The 17,609-nt window shown below is 47.5% G+C and overlaps 1 protein-coding gene across 9 annotated transcripts in view; it reads left to right on the plus strand.

The window, feature by feature from the left end:
• The window catches only part of LOC115107102 (LIM domain only protein 7-like), a 118,750-nt gene that overhangs the window by 73,961 nt on the left and 27,180 nt on the right, over positions 1-17,609 (plus strand). For all 9 annotated transcript variants that reach the window (XM_029630508.2, XM_029630519.2, XM_029630561.2 and 6 more), the window contains 2 exons: positions 6,966-7,093; positions 15,839-16,529. In XM_029630508.2, the coding sequence (XP_029486368.2) occupies positions 6,966-7,093; positions 15,839-16,529 (819 nt within the window). The remainder of the gene's footprint in view (positions 1-6,965; positions 7,094-15,838; positions 16,530-17,609) is intronic.

A 17,609-nucleotide genomic window follows, 5' to 3' on the forward strand; every position in this document is an offset into this window, starting at 1 on the left:
ACCGACGACAGCGATGTAGGAGTACATAATACAGACATACATACACACATATACAGTACCAGTCAAAAGTTTGGACACACCTACTCATTCAAGGGGTTTTCTTTATTTCTACTATTTTTTACATTGTTGGATTAATAGTGAAGACATCACAACTATGAAATAACACATGGAACCATGTACAGTTGAAGTAGGCAGTTTACATACACTTATGTTGGAGTCATTAAAACGTGTTTTCAACCACTCCACAAATTTCTTGTGAAACTATAGTTTTGGCAAGTCGGTTAGGACATCTACTTTGTGCATGGGAGAAGTAATTTTTTCAACAATTGTTTACAGACAGATTATTTCACTTATAATTCACTGTATCACAATTCCAGTGGGTCAGAAGTTTACATACACTAAGTTGACTGTGCCTTTAAACAGCTTGGAAAATTCCCAAAAATTATGTCATGGCTTTAGAAGCTTCTGATATGCTAATTGACATAATTTGAGTAAATTGGAGGTGGACCTGTGGATATTTTACTCAGTTTTACTCAGTTCACCTTTACTCAGTGCACCTTTGCTTGACATCATGGGAAAATCAAAAGAAATCAGCCAAGACCTCAGAAAAATAATTGTAGACCTCCACAAGTCTGGTTCGTCCTTTCGAGCAATTTCCAAATGCCTGAAGGTACCACATTCATCTGTACAAACAATAGTATAAACACCATGGGACCACTCAGCCGTCATACCGCTCAGGAAGGAGACGCGTTCTGTCTCCTAGAGTTTGGTGCGAAAAGTGCTAATCAATCCCAGAACAACAGCAAAGGACCTTGTGAAGATTCTGGAGGAAACAGGTACAAAAGTATCTATATCCACAGTAAAACGAGTCCTATATCAACATAACCTGAAAGGCCGCTCAACAAGCCACTGCTCCAAAACCGCCATAAAAAAGCCAGACTACGGTTTGTAACTGCACATGGGGACAAAGATCGTACATTTTTGGAGAAATGTCCTCTCGTCTGATGAAACCAAAATAGAACTGTTTGGCCATAATGACCATCGTTACATTAGGAGGAAAAACGGGGAGGCTTGCAAGCCGTAGAACACCATCCCAACCGTGAAGCATGGTGGTGGCAGCATCATGTTGTGGGGGTGCTTTGCTGCAGGAGGGACTGGTGCAATTCACACAATAGATGGCATCTTGAGGTAGAAAAACGATGTGGATATGTTGAAGCAACATCACAAGACATCTTGGTCGCAAATGGGTCTTCCAAATGGACAATGACCCCAAGCATAATTCCAAAGTTGTGGAAAATGGCTTTTAAGGACAACGAAGTCAAGGTATTGGATAGGCCATCACAAAGCCCTGACCTCATGCTATGGAAAATGTGTGGGCAGAACTGAAAAAGTGTGTGCGAGCAAGGAGGCCTACAAACCTGACTCAGTTACATCGGCTCTGTCAGGAGGAATGGGCCAATGTTTAACCCACCTTATGGTGGGAAGCTTCTGGAAGGCTACCTGAAACATTTGACAATTTAAAGGCAATACTACCAAATACGAATTGACTGTATGTAAACTTCTGACCCACTGGGAATGTGATGAAAGAAATAAAAGCTGAAATAAATAAATATCTCTACTGTTATTCTGACATTTCACATTCTTAAAATAAAGTGGTGATCCTGACTAACCTAAAACAGGGAATTTTTACTGGAATTAAATGTCAGGAATTTAGAAAATCTGAGATTAAATGTACTTGGCTAAGGTGTATACAAACTTCCAACTTCAACTATAGTAACCAAAAAAAAGTGTTAAAACAAATCAAAATATATTTTATATTTGAGATTCTTCAATGTAGCCCCACTTTTCCTTGATGACAGCTTTGCACACTCTTGGCATTCTCTCAACCAGCTTCACCTGGAGTGCTTTTCGAGCAGTCTTGAAGGAGTTCCCATACATGGCTGCTTTTCCTTCACTCTGCGGTCCAACTCATACCAAACCATCTCAATTGGGTTGAGGTTGGGTGATTGTGGAGGCCAGGTCATCTGATGCAACACCCCATCACTCTCCTTCTTGGTAAAATAGCCCTTACACAGCCTGGAGGTGTGTTGGGTCATTGTCCTGTTGAAAAACAAATGATAGTCCCACTAAGCCCAAACCAGATCGGATGGCGTATCACTGCAGAATGCTGTGGTAGCCATGCTGGTTAAGTGTTACTTGAATTCTATATAAATCACAGACAGTGTCACCAGCAAAGCACCTCCACGCTATCACACCTCCTCCTCCATTGTTTCACGGTGGGAACCACACATGCGGAGATCATCCGTTCACCTACTCTGCATCTCACAAAGACACAGTGGTTGGAACCAAAAATCTCAAATTTGGACTAATCAGACCAAAGGACAGATTTCCACCAGTCTAATGTCCATCGCACACATTTCTTGAGAGAATGCCAAGTGTGTGCTCCTACCTAACGCAGTAATTTCTTTTGTAAATAGAATTTTGCCATTGAAAATGTTAGCATCACCTCCACCTTTGTGGGATACGTGGGGGATATGTTCAGTAGTGTAACCAGGAGGAGAGGCCTCATTTAACACATTAAATTCATCAGGTCTTAATCCATGTTTCAGTCAGGCCAATCACATCAATATTATGATCAGTTACTTGACTATAACTGCCTTGGAAGTGAGGGATCTAATGTTAAGTAGCCCTATTTTGAGATGTGAGATATCACAATCTCTTTCAATAATGACTAGAGGTCTTAATTACAGTGAGATTGCTAAACCACCATGTTTAGTTTTGCCCAACCTAAATCAAGGCACATACACAGTTTCAATAGTTTTTTGGTTTAACCTTTATTTAACTAGGCAAGTCAGTTAACAGAACATTTATATTTACAATGACAGCCTAGGAACAGTGGGTTAACTGCCTTGTTCAGGGGTAGAACGACAGATTTTTACCTTGTCAGCTTGGGGATTCGATCTAGCAACCTTTTGGCTACTGGCCCAATGCTCTAACCGCTAGGCTACCTGCCACCCCAATGGGGATAGCTGAGCTGACTACATTGACTGTGCTAGTGGCAGACTCCACTAAGCTGGCAGGCTGGCTAACAGAGACAATTACTCGATGCCAACACATATTTCTAGCTAATTTACACGCTGAAGCTATGTTGTGCTTGGTGACCTCTGACTGTCTCGGAGCGTTCAGAGCGCACGCTCTGGCCAAGGAGTAGGGTTGATCTGAGCATTCTGACCTTACAACTTGCTAGCTACTTCCATACAAAAATGAGGGAACAGCGCACTCTGACCATTTGACTCATCCTAGCAGAGCTGGTTAGGCTGTTTTTATGTTATCTCGAGTGTTGGTGACTGAAACTGTGGTGCTGGCAACAATTTGATCATGCTTTTTTGCCAACGTTTACTGACACCGGCTGCATTCCATGGGTGTTGAGCATTCACAAATTTGTCAGTTTTTCAGCGCTCTGGCACACTCAGACGAGTGCTCGGAAATTGGAGTAGATAGCCAGAGAGAATTTACCAGCTACGTATATCGACAGTTGTCACAGTAACATCAAGAACATTCTATTGAAATGGTTTCTTGCATAGTGGAGTCTTTTGTTTAGATATGTAGCTAGCTAGCGAGCTAAACAAAAAAAATTATAATGTTACTACCCTGCATGAATCTGCAGGTATCTAACCAACCAGGTTCAATGTTAGCTAGCTACTGTAACATTAGACTATAACTAGCAATGCAAATGTCTCTGAGATATGAATAATATTAGCTAGCTAGACTATCTTACCCGTATACATGGATGGACGCTTCCCCGTGTGTCACGGATGCCATGGTTGCCTTAGTTTGAAGATGTAATCCGGATAGACAGGTGTTTTATACAACATGTTCTCTTTTTATAGCCGTCTGCATATTTGCAATCAAACGGCAGAATTGTCTTCATCTCCTTAGCTGTCATACTCTAATTCCACCGTGCATTCCACTGATTTCCAAACTAGGTCCTCCAGAAAGTGGAGAGCAACACCTTTTCAGTTCTACTACGTGATATCTTTCAAAAATGCCTCGTTAGAAAGGATTACATACACATACTGTCCAGCTCATATTATAGACAGAAGCGTGCTACATGGCAGACCAATCCAAACTCATCTCTCGGCATGTCCAGCCCATCCATTATCTCAGCCAATCATGGCTAGCGGGAAGGTTATTTTTCTGTGGCTGAATCAACTAGGCTCGTAATTTCACAATTTCATTTGTATTTACAGATGGCATACACGTTTGTTATTAAAGCACATGAAAGATCACAAAAAGAAACGCATTTAGATTATTTATTTTTGAGTTGATGTTCAAATGGCTCTCCTGTGAAGTACTAATGTGCGTCATACTCCTAGTTTCCTGAAATGAGTCACATTCAAACCGATTGGATTCTTCCAGCTAAGGAGAGAGGCAGACTATCCCAGCATTGTAAGTCTGCTTTAAATCGTGTGACTAGACTCGCAAAGTTAGTTTTATGGAGGGTAGCCTGAGTTATTTTCACACCTAAATAGGAAAAACCAGAGGGCAATAGATGGAAAGGCAGGACTCCAGGGGGAATTTGCTTGATTGGAAAACATTTTCTGAATGTTCAATTTGTTACCTGAGAATGATCCAATTGTGTTTAAAACATGCAGCATGTTTCCTGACAGAGTTCACATGGTTAGTGATATATAATAGTAAATCAGCTGCATACAGTGACACTTTGTGTTCTTCACCAGCTTGGTGGATTCCATTGAATAATGATGCTAATTTTAAGGCCAAGGAAAGCGGTTCTATCGAAAAGTGTAAAAAGGAGCGGGGAATGAAATGGGACGATATCCACCACATTCTGACAGATCTTTATCTTTTTTGAGTATAAGTGAGATGGAGTCTTGAGTTAGCGTCGGTGGGAAAGAGCCCTGTGATAACGAGTCGGTGAACATATCTAATAGTGATGGGGATAGTTAAGAAAATCGACTGGGAAGCCATCAGGGTCTGGGGCCTTGCCACTTTGCATTAACTTCAGACCCTTTGTTATCTCATCTAGATGCAGAGGGTTGTCCAGAACTTTACTCATGTCCCTGTCAATGGATGGGATATCCAAGTTATCTAAAAAGTTGTCCATAGCCGTATTATCTCATGGGGGTTCGGATTTGTAGAGGTTAGAATACAACGACACAAACGTTGAATTAATGTTAGAGGAATCACTTGTAAGATTACAGGAAGAGTCATATACCTGAGAGATAAGATGAGATGCTGACTGGCGTTTAACTTTACCCCTAACTACATGTACAAAATACCTCAACTAATATGTACCTCCGCATATTTACTCGTTACCGGTACTGTCACGCCCTGATCTGTTTCACCTTGTGCTTGTTTCCACCCCCTCCAGTTGTCACCCATCTTCCCCACTTATCCTCTGGGTATTTGTACCTGTGTTTTCTGTCTGTCTGTGCCAGTTCACCTTGTTTGTTCAAGTCAACCAGTGGTTGTCTCTGCTCCTTTTTCCCAAGTCTCTCTTTTTCCTCATCTGCCTGGTTTTTGACCCTTGCCTATTCTTGACCCTGTACCTGCCCGCCTGACCACTCTGCCTGTCCCTGAGCCTGCCTGCTGTCCTGTACCTTTGTTCCACCTCTGGATTACTGAACTCTGCCTGACCTGAGCTTGCCTGCCATCCTGTACTTTGGCCTCTACACTGGATTTATCGACCCCAACCTGCCTTGACTTGTCATTTGCCTGCTCTAGTTGTTACAATAAACATTGTTACTTCACAAAGCCTGCACCTGGGTCTTACCTTGATTAGTGATAGGTACAGGGGGTGGGCGGGACACAATGCAGATAGCCCGGTTAGCCAATGTGCAGGGGGCGCTGGTTGGTCGGCCCAATTGAGGTAGTATGTACATGAATGTATAGTTCAAGTGCCTATGCGTATATGATAAACAGAGAGTAGCAGCAGCGTAAAAGAGGGGTTGGGGAGGGCACACAATGCAAATAGTCCGGGTAGCCATTTGATTACCTGTTCAGAAGTCTTATGGAGTCTTACTACAGAGTTCTGGAAAAGGGTGCCACTAACTATTGTATAACATCCTCCAGGATCTGAAATTATCTGTGAGGGTGAAAACTGTACTAGTTTGTGAATCACAAAATTGATGTTCCCCTGGCTTTGCCATTAAAATTAGAATGCAAAACCTGTCCAACCCATGCTTTACACAATCTAGTCATCACTGATTAAACAGCCATCGACCATATCACTATATAAGCCATGGTTATTGTGTCCTTGTCTAAATGTGTACACTCAAGTCAAAGCCATCCCAGCTGTCTACAGGTAACAACATACTGTATGATAGATCAGTCTAGTTCGAGAATGGAAATCTGAAGAGAACAGCTATTCAGGTCCAGTTTGTGCCTGTGGGTACAGGTGAAAGGAGAGCTTGTTTTGTAAAGGTATAGAGAGAAAGAGAGAGAGGGTAGAGAGTGCGCAGAAAAAGAGAGAAAGAGAGAGAGAGAATAAAAAAGAGGTGCAGGAAGCAAAAGTTAGGTATATTCACAATGTTTCACCATGTCCAACTCAGTTCATGTAATTATTCCACGAGATATGAGTATGTTTAAGGCCTCATTCTTACCTGTTACTGTGTTATATGTCTATCAGTTGTAACATAGTCCAGCAGTATAGCATGGTGTCTTAGCATAGATTTAGGTCATTCACGGGCCCCAATACACATGGGACATGAGGTGGGAGGAGCTAAACTGACACAAATAGGAAAGTCTCTCTCTCTCTCTCTCTCTCTCTCTCTCTCTCTCTCTCTCTCTCTCTCTCTCTCTCTCCCCCCTCCTCCTCCTCCTATGCGGCTAACACCTATCACATTAGCCACCCTCAACATCCGTTAGGGAATTTAACTGTTACATTAATTTTTCCAGGATGCACGTTTCTGAGGTTGTTTCTGACTTACGTTTCTTCTCTGCAGGATCTCACCAAGTGGAAAAACCGTCGCAAGAGCTTCAACTCTGATATTGTGAAGAAGAAAGAGGAGAGGGAGCAGACCACAGCGAGCAGCGGAATAGGGAGCCGCGGTTTCCAGAATTCCAATTGGAGGTAATAGAGTGACAGGTAGACACCAGGGCCAATGATTTAATTTGGGCACTCTATGGAAAACAATTTGCAAGGGGAAATTATAATAGGGCTTTCTTACTGGACATGTCCAGTTGATCCCTACATGTCCACGTAGTCCCTGCCTGTTCTTCCGTTTGGTGCCCGATGAACATGAGGGGATGAGCTCATGAAATATGGCCTGATTGAATGTAAGACTTAAAAAAGGAATCTATGATTGATGGATTGATGAAAGTACTGTATCTGCTAGACTAGACATCCTCAAATACAAATCCTACATGTGTTCTAGTTATTATGTTCTCTATATTCTATACAGTTACCAAAGGGCATTTGGGCTAGCCATGCTCCTACAAGGTATAAATCATTATTTTTGTACAGACAATTAAGAAACATTTTTTTATTTTTTATTTCACCTTTATTTAACCAGGTAGGCTAGTTGAGAACAAGTTCTCATTTGCAACTGCGACCTGGCCAAGATAAAGCATAGCAGTGTGAACAGACAACGCAGAGTTACACATGGAGTAAACAATTAACAAGTCAATAACACAGTAGAAAAAAAGGGGAGTCTATATACAATGTGTGCAAAAGGCATGAGGAGGTAGGCGAATAATTACAATATTGCAGATTAACACTGGAGTGATAAATGATCAGATGATCATGTACAGGTAGAGATATTGGTGTGCAAAAGAGCAGAAAAGTAAATAAATAAAAACTGTGGGGATGAGGTAGGTGAAAATGGGTGCGCTATTTACCAATAGACTATGTACAGCTGCAGCGATCGGTTAGCTGCTCAGATCGACGGGAGAAGACCCTGGGCAAATGTTTGAAGTTGGTGAGGGAGATAAAAGTCTCCAACTTCAGCGATTTTTGCAATTCGTTCCAGTCACAGGCAGCAGAGTACTGGAACGAAAGGCGGCCGAATGAGGTGTTGGCTTTAGGGATGATCAGTGAGATACACCTGCTGGAGCGCGTGCTACGGATGGGTGTTGCCATCGTGACCAGTGAACTGAGATAAGGCGGAGCTTTACCTAGCATGGCCTTGTAGATGACCTGGAGCCAGTGGGTCTGGCGACGAATATGTAGCGAGGGCCAGCCGACTAGAGCATACAAGTCGCAGTGGTGGGTAGTATAAGGTGCTTTAGTGACAAAACGGATGGCACTGTGATGAACTGCATCCAGTTTGCTGAGTAGAGTGTTGGAAGCAATTTTGTAGATGACATCGCCGAAATCGAGGATCGGTAGGATAGTCAGTTTTACTAGGGTAAGCTTGGCAGCGTGAGTGAAGGAGGCTTTGTTGCGGAATACAAAGCCGACTCTTGATTTGATTTTCGATTGGAGATGTTTGATATGAGTCTGGAAGGAGAGTTTGCAGTCTAGCCAGACACCTAGGTACTTATAGGTGTCCACATATTCAAGGCATACAGTGCCTTCAGAAAGTATTCAGACCCCTTGATTTTTTCCCCACATTTTGTTGCATTACAGTGTAACGGCTTTCTTTAGGTGAAGTAGAAGTGGACCAAAATGCAGCGTCGTTGTTATTCATTGTACTTTAATAACGAAACTGTACACAAATAAACTAACAAAACAACAAACGTGCGAAAACCTAAAACAGTCCTATCTGGTGCAAAACATAGAGACAGGAACATACAGAATCACCCACCACAACAGGACCAAGCGGCGTGGTAACGGGCAGCAGCAGGAGCAGCTTAATAAGGACTTCTGGACTTGGGAAGAAATCCTCGACGGGAGAAGACCCTGGGCAAAGCCAGGGGAGTGTCGCCGCCCCAAGGTGCAGCAGGAGAAACGGCAGCAGGAGCTGCGAGAGGAATGGACATTGGAGGACGAATTGGACGGAGAAGGACCCTGGACTCAGCCTGGAGAATATCGCCGCCCCAAAGAAGAACTGGAGGCGGGGAAAGCGGAGAGGCGCTGGTATGAGGAGGCAGCACGGCGGCGTGGATGGAAGCCCGAGAGTCAGACCCAAAAATGTATTGGGGGGGACTTACAGGAAGTGTGGTGAAGCCAGGTAGGAGACCTGCGCCAACTTCCTGTGCTTACCGGGGGGCTGGAGAGACCGGGCAGGCACCGTGTTATGCTGTGAAGCGCACGGTGTCCCCGGTGCGGGTGCATAGCCCGGTGCGGTACATTCCAGCTCCGCGTATCGGCCGGGCTAGAGTGGGCATCGAGCCAAGTGCCATGAAGCCGGCTCTACGCATCTGGTCTCCAGTGCGTCTCCTTGGGCCGGCTTACATGGCATCAGCCTTGCGCACGGTGTCCCCGGTTCGCCTGCATAGCCCAGTGCGGGCTATTCCACCTCGCCGCACTGGCAGGGCGACCGGGACCATTCAACCGGGTAAGGTTGGGCAGGCTCGGTTCTCAAGAGCTCCAGTGCGCCTGCACGGTCCGGTCTATCCGTCACCACCTCCACGCAGCAGCCCTCCGGTGGCAGCCCCCCGCACCAGGCTGTCTCGCCGGCTCCTCCTCTCCAGCGCTGTCGGAGTCTCCTGCCTCTCCAGCGCTGCCAGAGCCTTCCTCCTCTCCAGCACAGCCGGAGTCTCCCGCCTGTTCGACGCTACCAGAGCTCCTGCCCCTCAGTCCAGAGGCGCCAGAGCTACTCAGTCCAGCGCTGTCAGAGCCTTCCTCTCCAGCGTTGCCGGAGCCTCCCGTCTGCCCAGCGTTGCCGGAGCTTCCCGTCTGCCCAGCGCCGTCTGAGCTACCCGTCTGCCCAGCGCCGCCTGAGCCACCCGTCTGCCCAGCGCCGTCTGAGCTTCCGTCTGCCCAGCGCTGCCTGAGCCACCCGTCTGCCCAGCGCCGCCTGAGCCACCCGTCTGCCCAGCGCCGCCTGAGCCACCCGTCTGCCCAGCGCCGCCTGAGCCACCCGTCTGCCCAGCGCCGCCAGTGCCGCCAGTCTGCCCAGCGCCGCCAGTGCCGCCAGTCTGCAAGGGGCCGCCAGTGCCGCCAGTCAGCCAGGGGCCGCCAGTGCCGCCAGTCAGCCAGGGGCCTCCAGTGCCTCCAGTCAGCCAGGGGCCTCCAGTGCCGCCAGTCAGCCAGGGGCCGCCAGTGCCGCCAGTCAGCCAGGGGCCGCCAGTGCCGCCAGTCAGCCAGGGGCCGCCAGTGCCGCCAGTCAGCCAGGGGCCGTCAGTCAGCCAGGGGCCGCCAGAGCCCCTCAGCCCAGAGGCGCCAGAGCCCCTCTGTCCCGACCAGCTGTCCCTCTGTCCCGAGCAGCTGTCCCTCTGTCCCGAGCAGCTGCCCCTCTGTCCCGAGCAGCTGCCCCTCTGTACCGAGCTGCCCCTCTGTCCCGAGCTGCCCCTCAGTCCAGTGTCATTAAGTAGGGTCGCCGTGGCTAGGAGGCCACGGAAGCAGACAAGGTGGGGGACTAAGACTACGGTGAAGTGGGGGCCACGTCCAGCACCAGAGCCGCCACCGCGGACAGATGCCAACCCAGACCCTCCCCAATAGGTTCAGGTTTTGCGGTCGGAGTCCGCACCTTGGGGGGAGGGGGGGGGGGACTGTCACACCCTGACCATAGTTTGCTTTGTATGTTTCTATGTTTTGGTTGGTCAGGGTGGGCATTCTATGTTGGATGTCTTGTTTGTCTATTTCTATGTCTGGCCTGATATGGTTCTCAATCAGAGGCAGGTGTTAGTCATTGTCTCTGATTTGGAACCATATTTAGGTAGCCTGGGATTCACTGTGTGTTTGTGGGTGATTGTTCCTGTCTCTGTGTTTTGCACCAGATAGGGCTGTTTTTGGTTTTCCACGTTTATTGTTTTTGTAGTGTTCGTGTTTATTCAAATACTTCCGGGTTGGAGCGAGCAGTCGCATCCGCACTTCGGTCTGCACTTCGGTCTGCAGGTAGTATAACTTTTCATTACATTTCATTATAGTACAACGGTTTGATTTGTCTAATCTTAGCAATTTCTTCTTAGCTAGCTACATAGCCGTCTTTGTATCAAAGATAATTGCGTAATTATCGTATTTCGTCGTCCTAACGTATCTGCCCAGCAGCTAGCCAGCTAGCTAACGCCCACCGTCTACATAGCTAGCTACATAGCCGTCTCTGTATCAAAGATAATTGTGTAGATAATTGTGTAGTCTAGAGCGATTTTCTAGGTTACCTAGCCAGCTATTGTCGTTCTTTTAACGCAACGTAACGTAATCAACACTGCTAGCTAGCTAGCCAGCTAGCCCCTGAATCAACAACGCAGCCAGCTATTTGTCGTCCTTAACGTAGGAGACACTGCTAGCTAGCCAACAGCTAGCCAACGTCTACCGATTAGAACTCAACAACCCGGTCGCATTCCGCCTCGCTCCACAGGTAGTATCACAGTTTCATTTCATTTCATTACAGTACAACGGTTTGATTTGTTTGATCGTAGCTAGCTACATAGCTAGCTACATAGCCGTCTCTGTATCAAAGATAATTGTGTAGTCTAGAGCGATTTTCTAGGTTACCTAGCCAGCTATTGTCGTTCTTTTAACGCAACGTAACGTAATCAACACTGCTAGCTAGCCAGCTAGCCCCCAAATCAACAACGCAGCCACTGCCAGCTAGCCTACAAAGTCAACAACGCAGCCACTGCCAGCTAGCCTACTTCAGCAGTACTGTATCATTTTTAATCATTTTAGTCAATAAGATTCTTGCTACGTAAGCTCAACTTTCTGAACATTCGAGACGTGTAGTCCACTTGTCATTCCAATCTCCTTTGCATTAGCGTAGCCTCTTCTGTAGCCTGTCAACTATGTGTCTGTCTATCCCTGTTCTCTCCTCTCTGCACAGACCATACAAACGCTCCACACCGCGTGGCCGCGGCCACCCTAATCTGGTGGTCCCAGCGCGCACGACCCACGTGGAGTTCCAGGTCTCCGGTAGCCTCTGGAACTGCCGATCTGTGGCCAACAAGGCAGAGTTCATCTCAGCCAAGCCTCCCTCCAGTCCCTCGACTTCTTGGTACTGACGGAAACATGGATCACCACAGATAACACTGCTACTCCTACTGCTCTCTCTTCGTCCGCCCACGTGTTCTCGCACACCCCGAGAGCTTCTGGTCAGCGGGGTGGTGGCACCGGGATCCTCATCTCTCCCAAGTGGTCATTCTCTCTTTCTCCCCTTACCCATCTGTCTATCGCCTCCTTTGAATTCCATGCTGTCACAGTTACCAGCCCTTTCAAGCTTAACATCCTTATCATTTATCGCCCTCCAGGTTCCCTCGGAGAGTTCATCAATGAGCTTGATGCCTTGATAAGCTCCTTTCCTGAGGACGGCTCACCTCTCACAGTTCTGGGCGACTTTAACCTCCCCACGTCTACCTTTGACTCATTCCTCTCTGCCTCCTTCTTTCCACTCCTCTCCTCTTTTGACCTCTCCCTCTCACCTTCCCCCCTACTCACAAGGCAGGCAATACGCTCGACCTCATCTTTACTAGATGCTGTTCTTCCACTAACCTCATTGCAACTCCCCTCCAAGTCTCCGACCACTACCTTGTATCCTTTTCCCTCTCGCTCTCATCCAACACTTCCCACACTGCCCCTACTCGGATGGTATCGCGCCGTCCCAACCTTCGCTCTCTCTCCCCGCTACTCTCTCCTCTTCCATCCTATCATCTCTTCCTCTGCTCAAACCTTCTCCAACCTATCTCCTGATTCTGCCTCCTCAACCCTCCTCTCCTCCCTTTCTGCATCCTTTGACTCTCTATGTCCCCTATCCTCCAGGCCGGCTCGGTCCTCCCCTCCCGCTCCGTGGCTCGACGACTCATTGCGAGCTCACAGAACAGGGCTCCGGGCAGCCGAGCGGAAATGGAGGAAAACTCGCCTCCCTGCGGACCTGGCATCCTTTCACTCCCTCCTCTCTACATTTTCCTCTTCTGTCGCTGCTGCTAAAGCCACTTTCTACCACTCTAAATTCCAAGCATCTGCCTCTAACCCTAGGAAGCTCTTTGCCACCTTCTCCTCCCTCCTGAATCCCCCTCCCCCTCCCCCTCCTCCCTCTCTGCAGATGACTTCGTCAACCATTTTGAAAAGAAGGTCGACGACATCCGATCCTCGTTTGCTAAGTCAAACGACACCGCTGGTTCTGCTCACACTGCCCTACCCTGTGCTCTGACCTCTTTCTCCCCTCTCTCTCCAGATGAAATCTCGCGTCTTGTGACGGCCGGCCGCCCAACAACCTGCCCGCTTGACCCTATCCCCTCCTCTCTTCTCCAGACCATTTCCGGAGACCTTCTCCCTTACCTCACCTCGCTCATCAACTCATCCCTGACCGCTGGCTACGTCCCTTCCGTCTTCAAGAGAGCGAGAGTTGCACCCCTTCTGAAAAAACCTACACTCGATCCCTCCGATGTCAACAACTACAGACCAGTATCCCTTCTTTCTTTTCTCTCCAAAACCCTTGAACGTGCCGTCCTTGGCCAGCTCTCCCGCTATCTCTCTCAGAATGACCTTCTTGATCCAAATCAGTCAGGTTTCAAGACTAGTCATTCAACTGAGACTGCTCTTCTCTGTATCACGGAGGCACTCCACACTGCTAAAGCTAACTCTCTCTCCTATGCTCTCATCCTTCTAGACCTATTGGCTGCCTTCGATACTGTGAACCATCAGATCCTCCTCTCCACCCTCTCCGAGTTGGGCATCTCCGGTGCGGCCCACGCTTGGATTGCGTCCTACCTGACAGGTCGCTCCTACCAGGTGGCGTGGCGAGAATCCGTCTCCTCACCACGTGCTCTCACCACTGGTGTCCCCCAGGGCTCTGTTCTAGGCCCTCTCCTATTCTCGCTATACACCAAGTCACTTGGCTCTGTCATAACCTCACATGGTCTCTCCTATCATTGCTATGCAGACGACACACAATTAATCTTCTCCTTTCCCCTTCTGATGACCAGGTGGCGAATCGCATCTCTGCATGTCTGGCAGACATATCAGTGTGGATGACGGATCACCACCTCAAGCTGAACCTCGGCAAGACGGAGCTGCTCTTCCTCCCGGGAAGGACTGCCCGTTCCATGATCTCGCCATCACGGTTGACAACTCCACTGTGTCCTCCTCCCAGAGCGCTAAGAACCTTGGCGTGATCCTGGACAACACCCTGTCGTTCTCAACTAACATCAAGGCGGTGGCCCGTTCCTGTAGGTTCATGCTCTACAACATCCGCAGAGTACGACCCTGCCTCACACAGGAAGTGGCGCAGGTCCTAATCCAGGCACTTGTCATCTCCCGTCTGGATTACTGCAACTCGCTGTTGGCTGGGCTCCTGCCTGTGCCATTAAACCCCTACAACTCATCCAGAACGCCGCAGCCCGTCTGGTGTTCAACCTTCCCAAGTTCTCTCACGTCACCCCGCTCCTCCGCTCTCTCCACTGGCTTCCAGTTGAAGCTCGCATCCGCTACAAGACCATGGTGCTTGCCTACGGAGCTGTGAGGGGAACGGCACCTCAGTACCTCCAGGCTCTGATCAGGCCCTACACCCAAACAAGGGCACTGCGTTCATCCACCTCTGGCCTGCTCGCCTCCCTACCACTGAGGAAGTACAGTTCCCGCTCAGCCCAGTCAAAACTGTTCGCTGCTCTGGCCCCCCAATGGTGGAACAAACTCCCTCACGACGCCAGGACAGCGGAGTCAATCACCACCTTCCGGAGACACCTGAAACCCCACCTCTTTAAGGAATACCTAGGATAGGATAAAGTAATCCTTCTCACCCCCCTTTAAAGATTTAGATGCACTATTGTAAAGTGGCTGCTCCACTGGATGTCATAAGGTGAATGCACCAATTTGTAAGTCGCTCTGGATAAGAGCGTCTGCTAAATGACTTAAATGTAATGTAAATGTATCTTTTGTTATTAAACATGAATCAAAGAAACCACGCTGCATTTTGGTCCGCCTCTACTTCACCACAGGAATACCGTTACATACAGCCTTATTCTTTGTCATTATGGGGTTTTGTGTGTAGATTGCTGAGGATTTTTTTTAAATCCGTAACAAAATGTGGAAAAAGTCAAGGGGTCTGAATAGTTTCTGAAGGCATTGTATAATCCTTTATTGGTTGAATATGTTTTACCCTGTTTTAAAGTATTTCATCATCAGAATTCTAATCAGTATTTTTTAGATGTGTTTTCACTGTCACTCAAAACTGTCCTGTTACTGTATAAGTACTTACTACACCAACAAACACCGGTCGATGACAACTCAGGCACAAATACAGGGCCATGCAAACTTTTTTGTTTTTACAGACTTTTGTTGAAACGTTTGCCCTGAGAGAAAGTGACCTGAGACTGTGTTAATGAATGTACAGTAATTGTCTCTCTGCAAAGCATTGTGTGAAAGTGTAATCTAATCGTGGCTTAAATCCTACCTCACCTCTTTTTTTTTGTTCTTTCAAACTTCTCTTTCCCTCCCCCTTTCACCTTTCCTCAATCCTTTTCTCATTCTGCCCTCTCCTTTTATCCCCCTCCACCTTTCACTTTTTCCTCTGGTTTTCCCATCCTCCCTTGCCTCTTCACCTCCTTTCCTCGGCTCCTTTCTCTCTTTCACCCATCCTATCTTACTTTTACCCTGCCCTCCTCTCTCTCTCTCTCTCTCTCTTTTTCTCTTTCAATCGCTTACATAACACCTTTTAATCCCTTTCCCATCTCTCTTTCACCTCCCTTCCCTTCCATCCCTCTCTCCCCTCACCCTCCTCTCTCTCCCTCCCTCTCTCTCTCTACTTCACCACCCTCCCTCTCTTCTCCATCCCCACAGCTCCATCGGCAGTCGCCTCAACTCCCTCGCCTCTCTGGACCAGGACGTGTTTGAAGACTCCGCCCCGGTCCTCCGCACCCTCCCTCCGAGGAGCTACACTTTCGACAACCCCTACACCCCTCTTGACCGCCTCAGACCCACTAGCTCCTCCGTGCTCCCCCCAAGGGAGGAGGCGTGCGCTGCCACCACGGCAACCAACAGGGCTGTCTCGCCTTCTAGGGGCAACATGAGTGACAGTATCGACAGTCCCTTCGGTTCTGGTAGCGAAATCACTACCACTGTGGGTCGCACCTCCAACTACAACCCCTACGTTCCAGCCCCGAATCCTTCAGAGAGAGCCCCAAGCCTGGCCTCATGGTACACCAGTGCAGCCAAGACGGAGGAGACCTTCAGCACCACCACCACCCCCAGCCTACTACCCAAAGCTCATGAGCCCAGTCGCCCATGGGTGGGGAAGGTGTCTGAAGAAGTGACCCCATCCACTGCTGGTGGCTCTCTGTATATACAACAGCCACAGTACAACTCGGTGGTGATGGACCCACAGCCCATGCCTCCTGGTGTGTCTCGGGTTTCTGCCTCTCTCCCCAGGAGCTACATGAGATCGGACAGCGCTCGGCTCAACTCTGTCGTCATGCCAAGGCCCTTCGGGAGCCAGTCTACAAGCGTCGCATCACTGCCACCCGCCTACACCGTGAGTACCATAGTATACAGTAATATTACCACACTTTCCAGTTCTGTCCGTGTGTGTAGTTGTTTGTTACCTCAGGACTGCTTTCTGCATAAACTGCTTTTGTAGACTGGAGGATTTGGGTGAGGTACTTCAATGGCTGTGGGTTATGTTCATTAGGGCACGCAATGTTTTTGAAACTTTTACAACTAAACATTTAAATTAATGTTTCTTAATAGACAAGTCCAGAGAATCGCTACCTGTTCCAGTCCATTTTCCTCTATTTGTTACATAATGAACAGGACCTAAGACCTGTAGGAATGTTGTATTGTGTCGGTCGCAGCGTAGTCTATTTCCAGTGTAGTAGTTGCTCACACGCCTAATTTGTTTTATCTGTCAGTGAATAATGAATGAAGCTTTTTTGAACTATGTGACCATTTACTTAGCCAAGCTGCTGTTTCCAGCCTTGTCACTCTATTACCTTCACTTTCGCTGTGTTAACAGTTGATGTTATTCTTCAATAACACAGACCCCAAAGTAAATCAAGGGGAGAAAAATATATTTATTCAAAAATAATAAATAATAGTTGTTATGCTGGGAAGCAGATGGTCATTCTTCCCTGTTCTCAATATCTTCTCTTCAGAACAAAGCGACAGGATCTAATTTATAACCCAACTCTAGCCTGTGGTTGACCAATTGGAATTCCTCGCAATAAAACTGCGCCAATGGCGAAATACCAAGTATCCTGTTTCAGGCCTAATGTATAGACAATTCGGACCAATGAGAACTTGCCACATGTAGCTATGAGTCCTAGACTGAAATTCCTCCTGTGTCTCTGTCCCATTAATCTTCAATTAACAGAAAAACAGAAAAACATTGATCGTTAATTCCCTCTTTACCTTTCGTCCTCTGCGTTGTGTATTTATCTTAAAATATTCATACAGCTTTTACGAAGGCGTGTAGTATAGCATCAGAAGAATATCATTAGTAGGGCATTTTGATATAAAACAGTTTGGGTGATTATTTGAGTGTTAGTATTCTCGGTAACCCAGAACATAGAGGCAGATGCTCGATTAGGTTCTAGGGGGAGATGGAAGATACGAG

Source organism: Oncorhynchus nerka, linkage group LG3 (assembly GCF_034236695.1).
Source record: "Oncorhynchus nerka isolate Pitt River linkage group LG3, Oner_Uvic_2.0, whole genome shotgun sequence".
NCBI classification, from domain to species: domain Eukaryota; kingdom Metazoa; phylum Chordata; class Actinopteri; order Salmoniformes; family Salmonidae; genus Oncorhynchus; species Oncorhynchus nerka.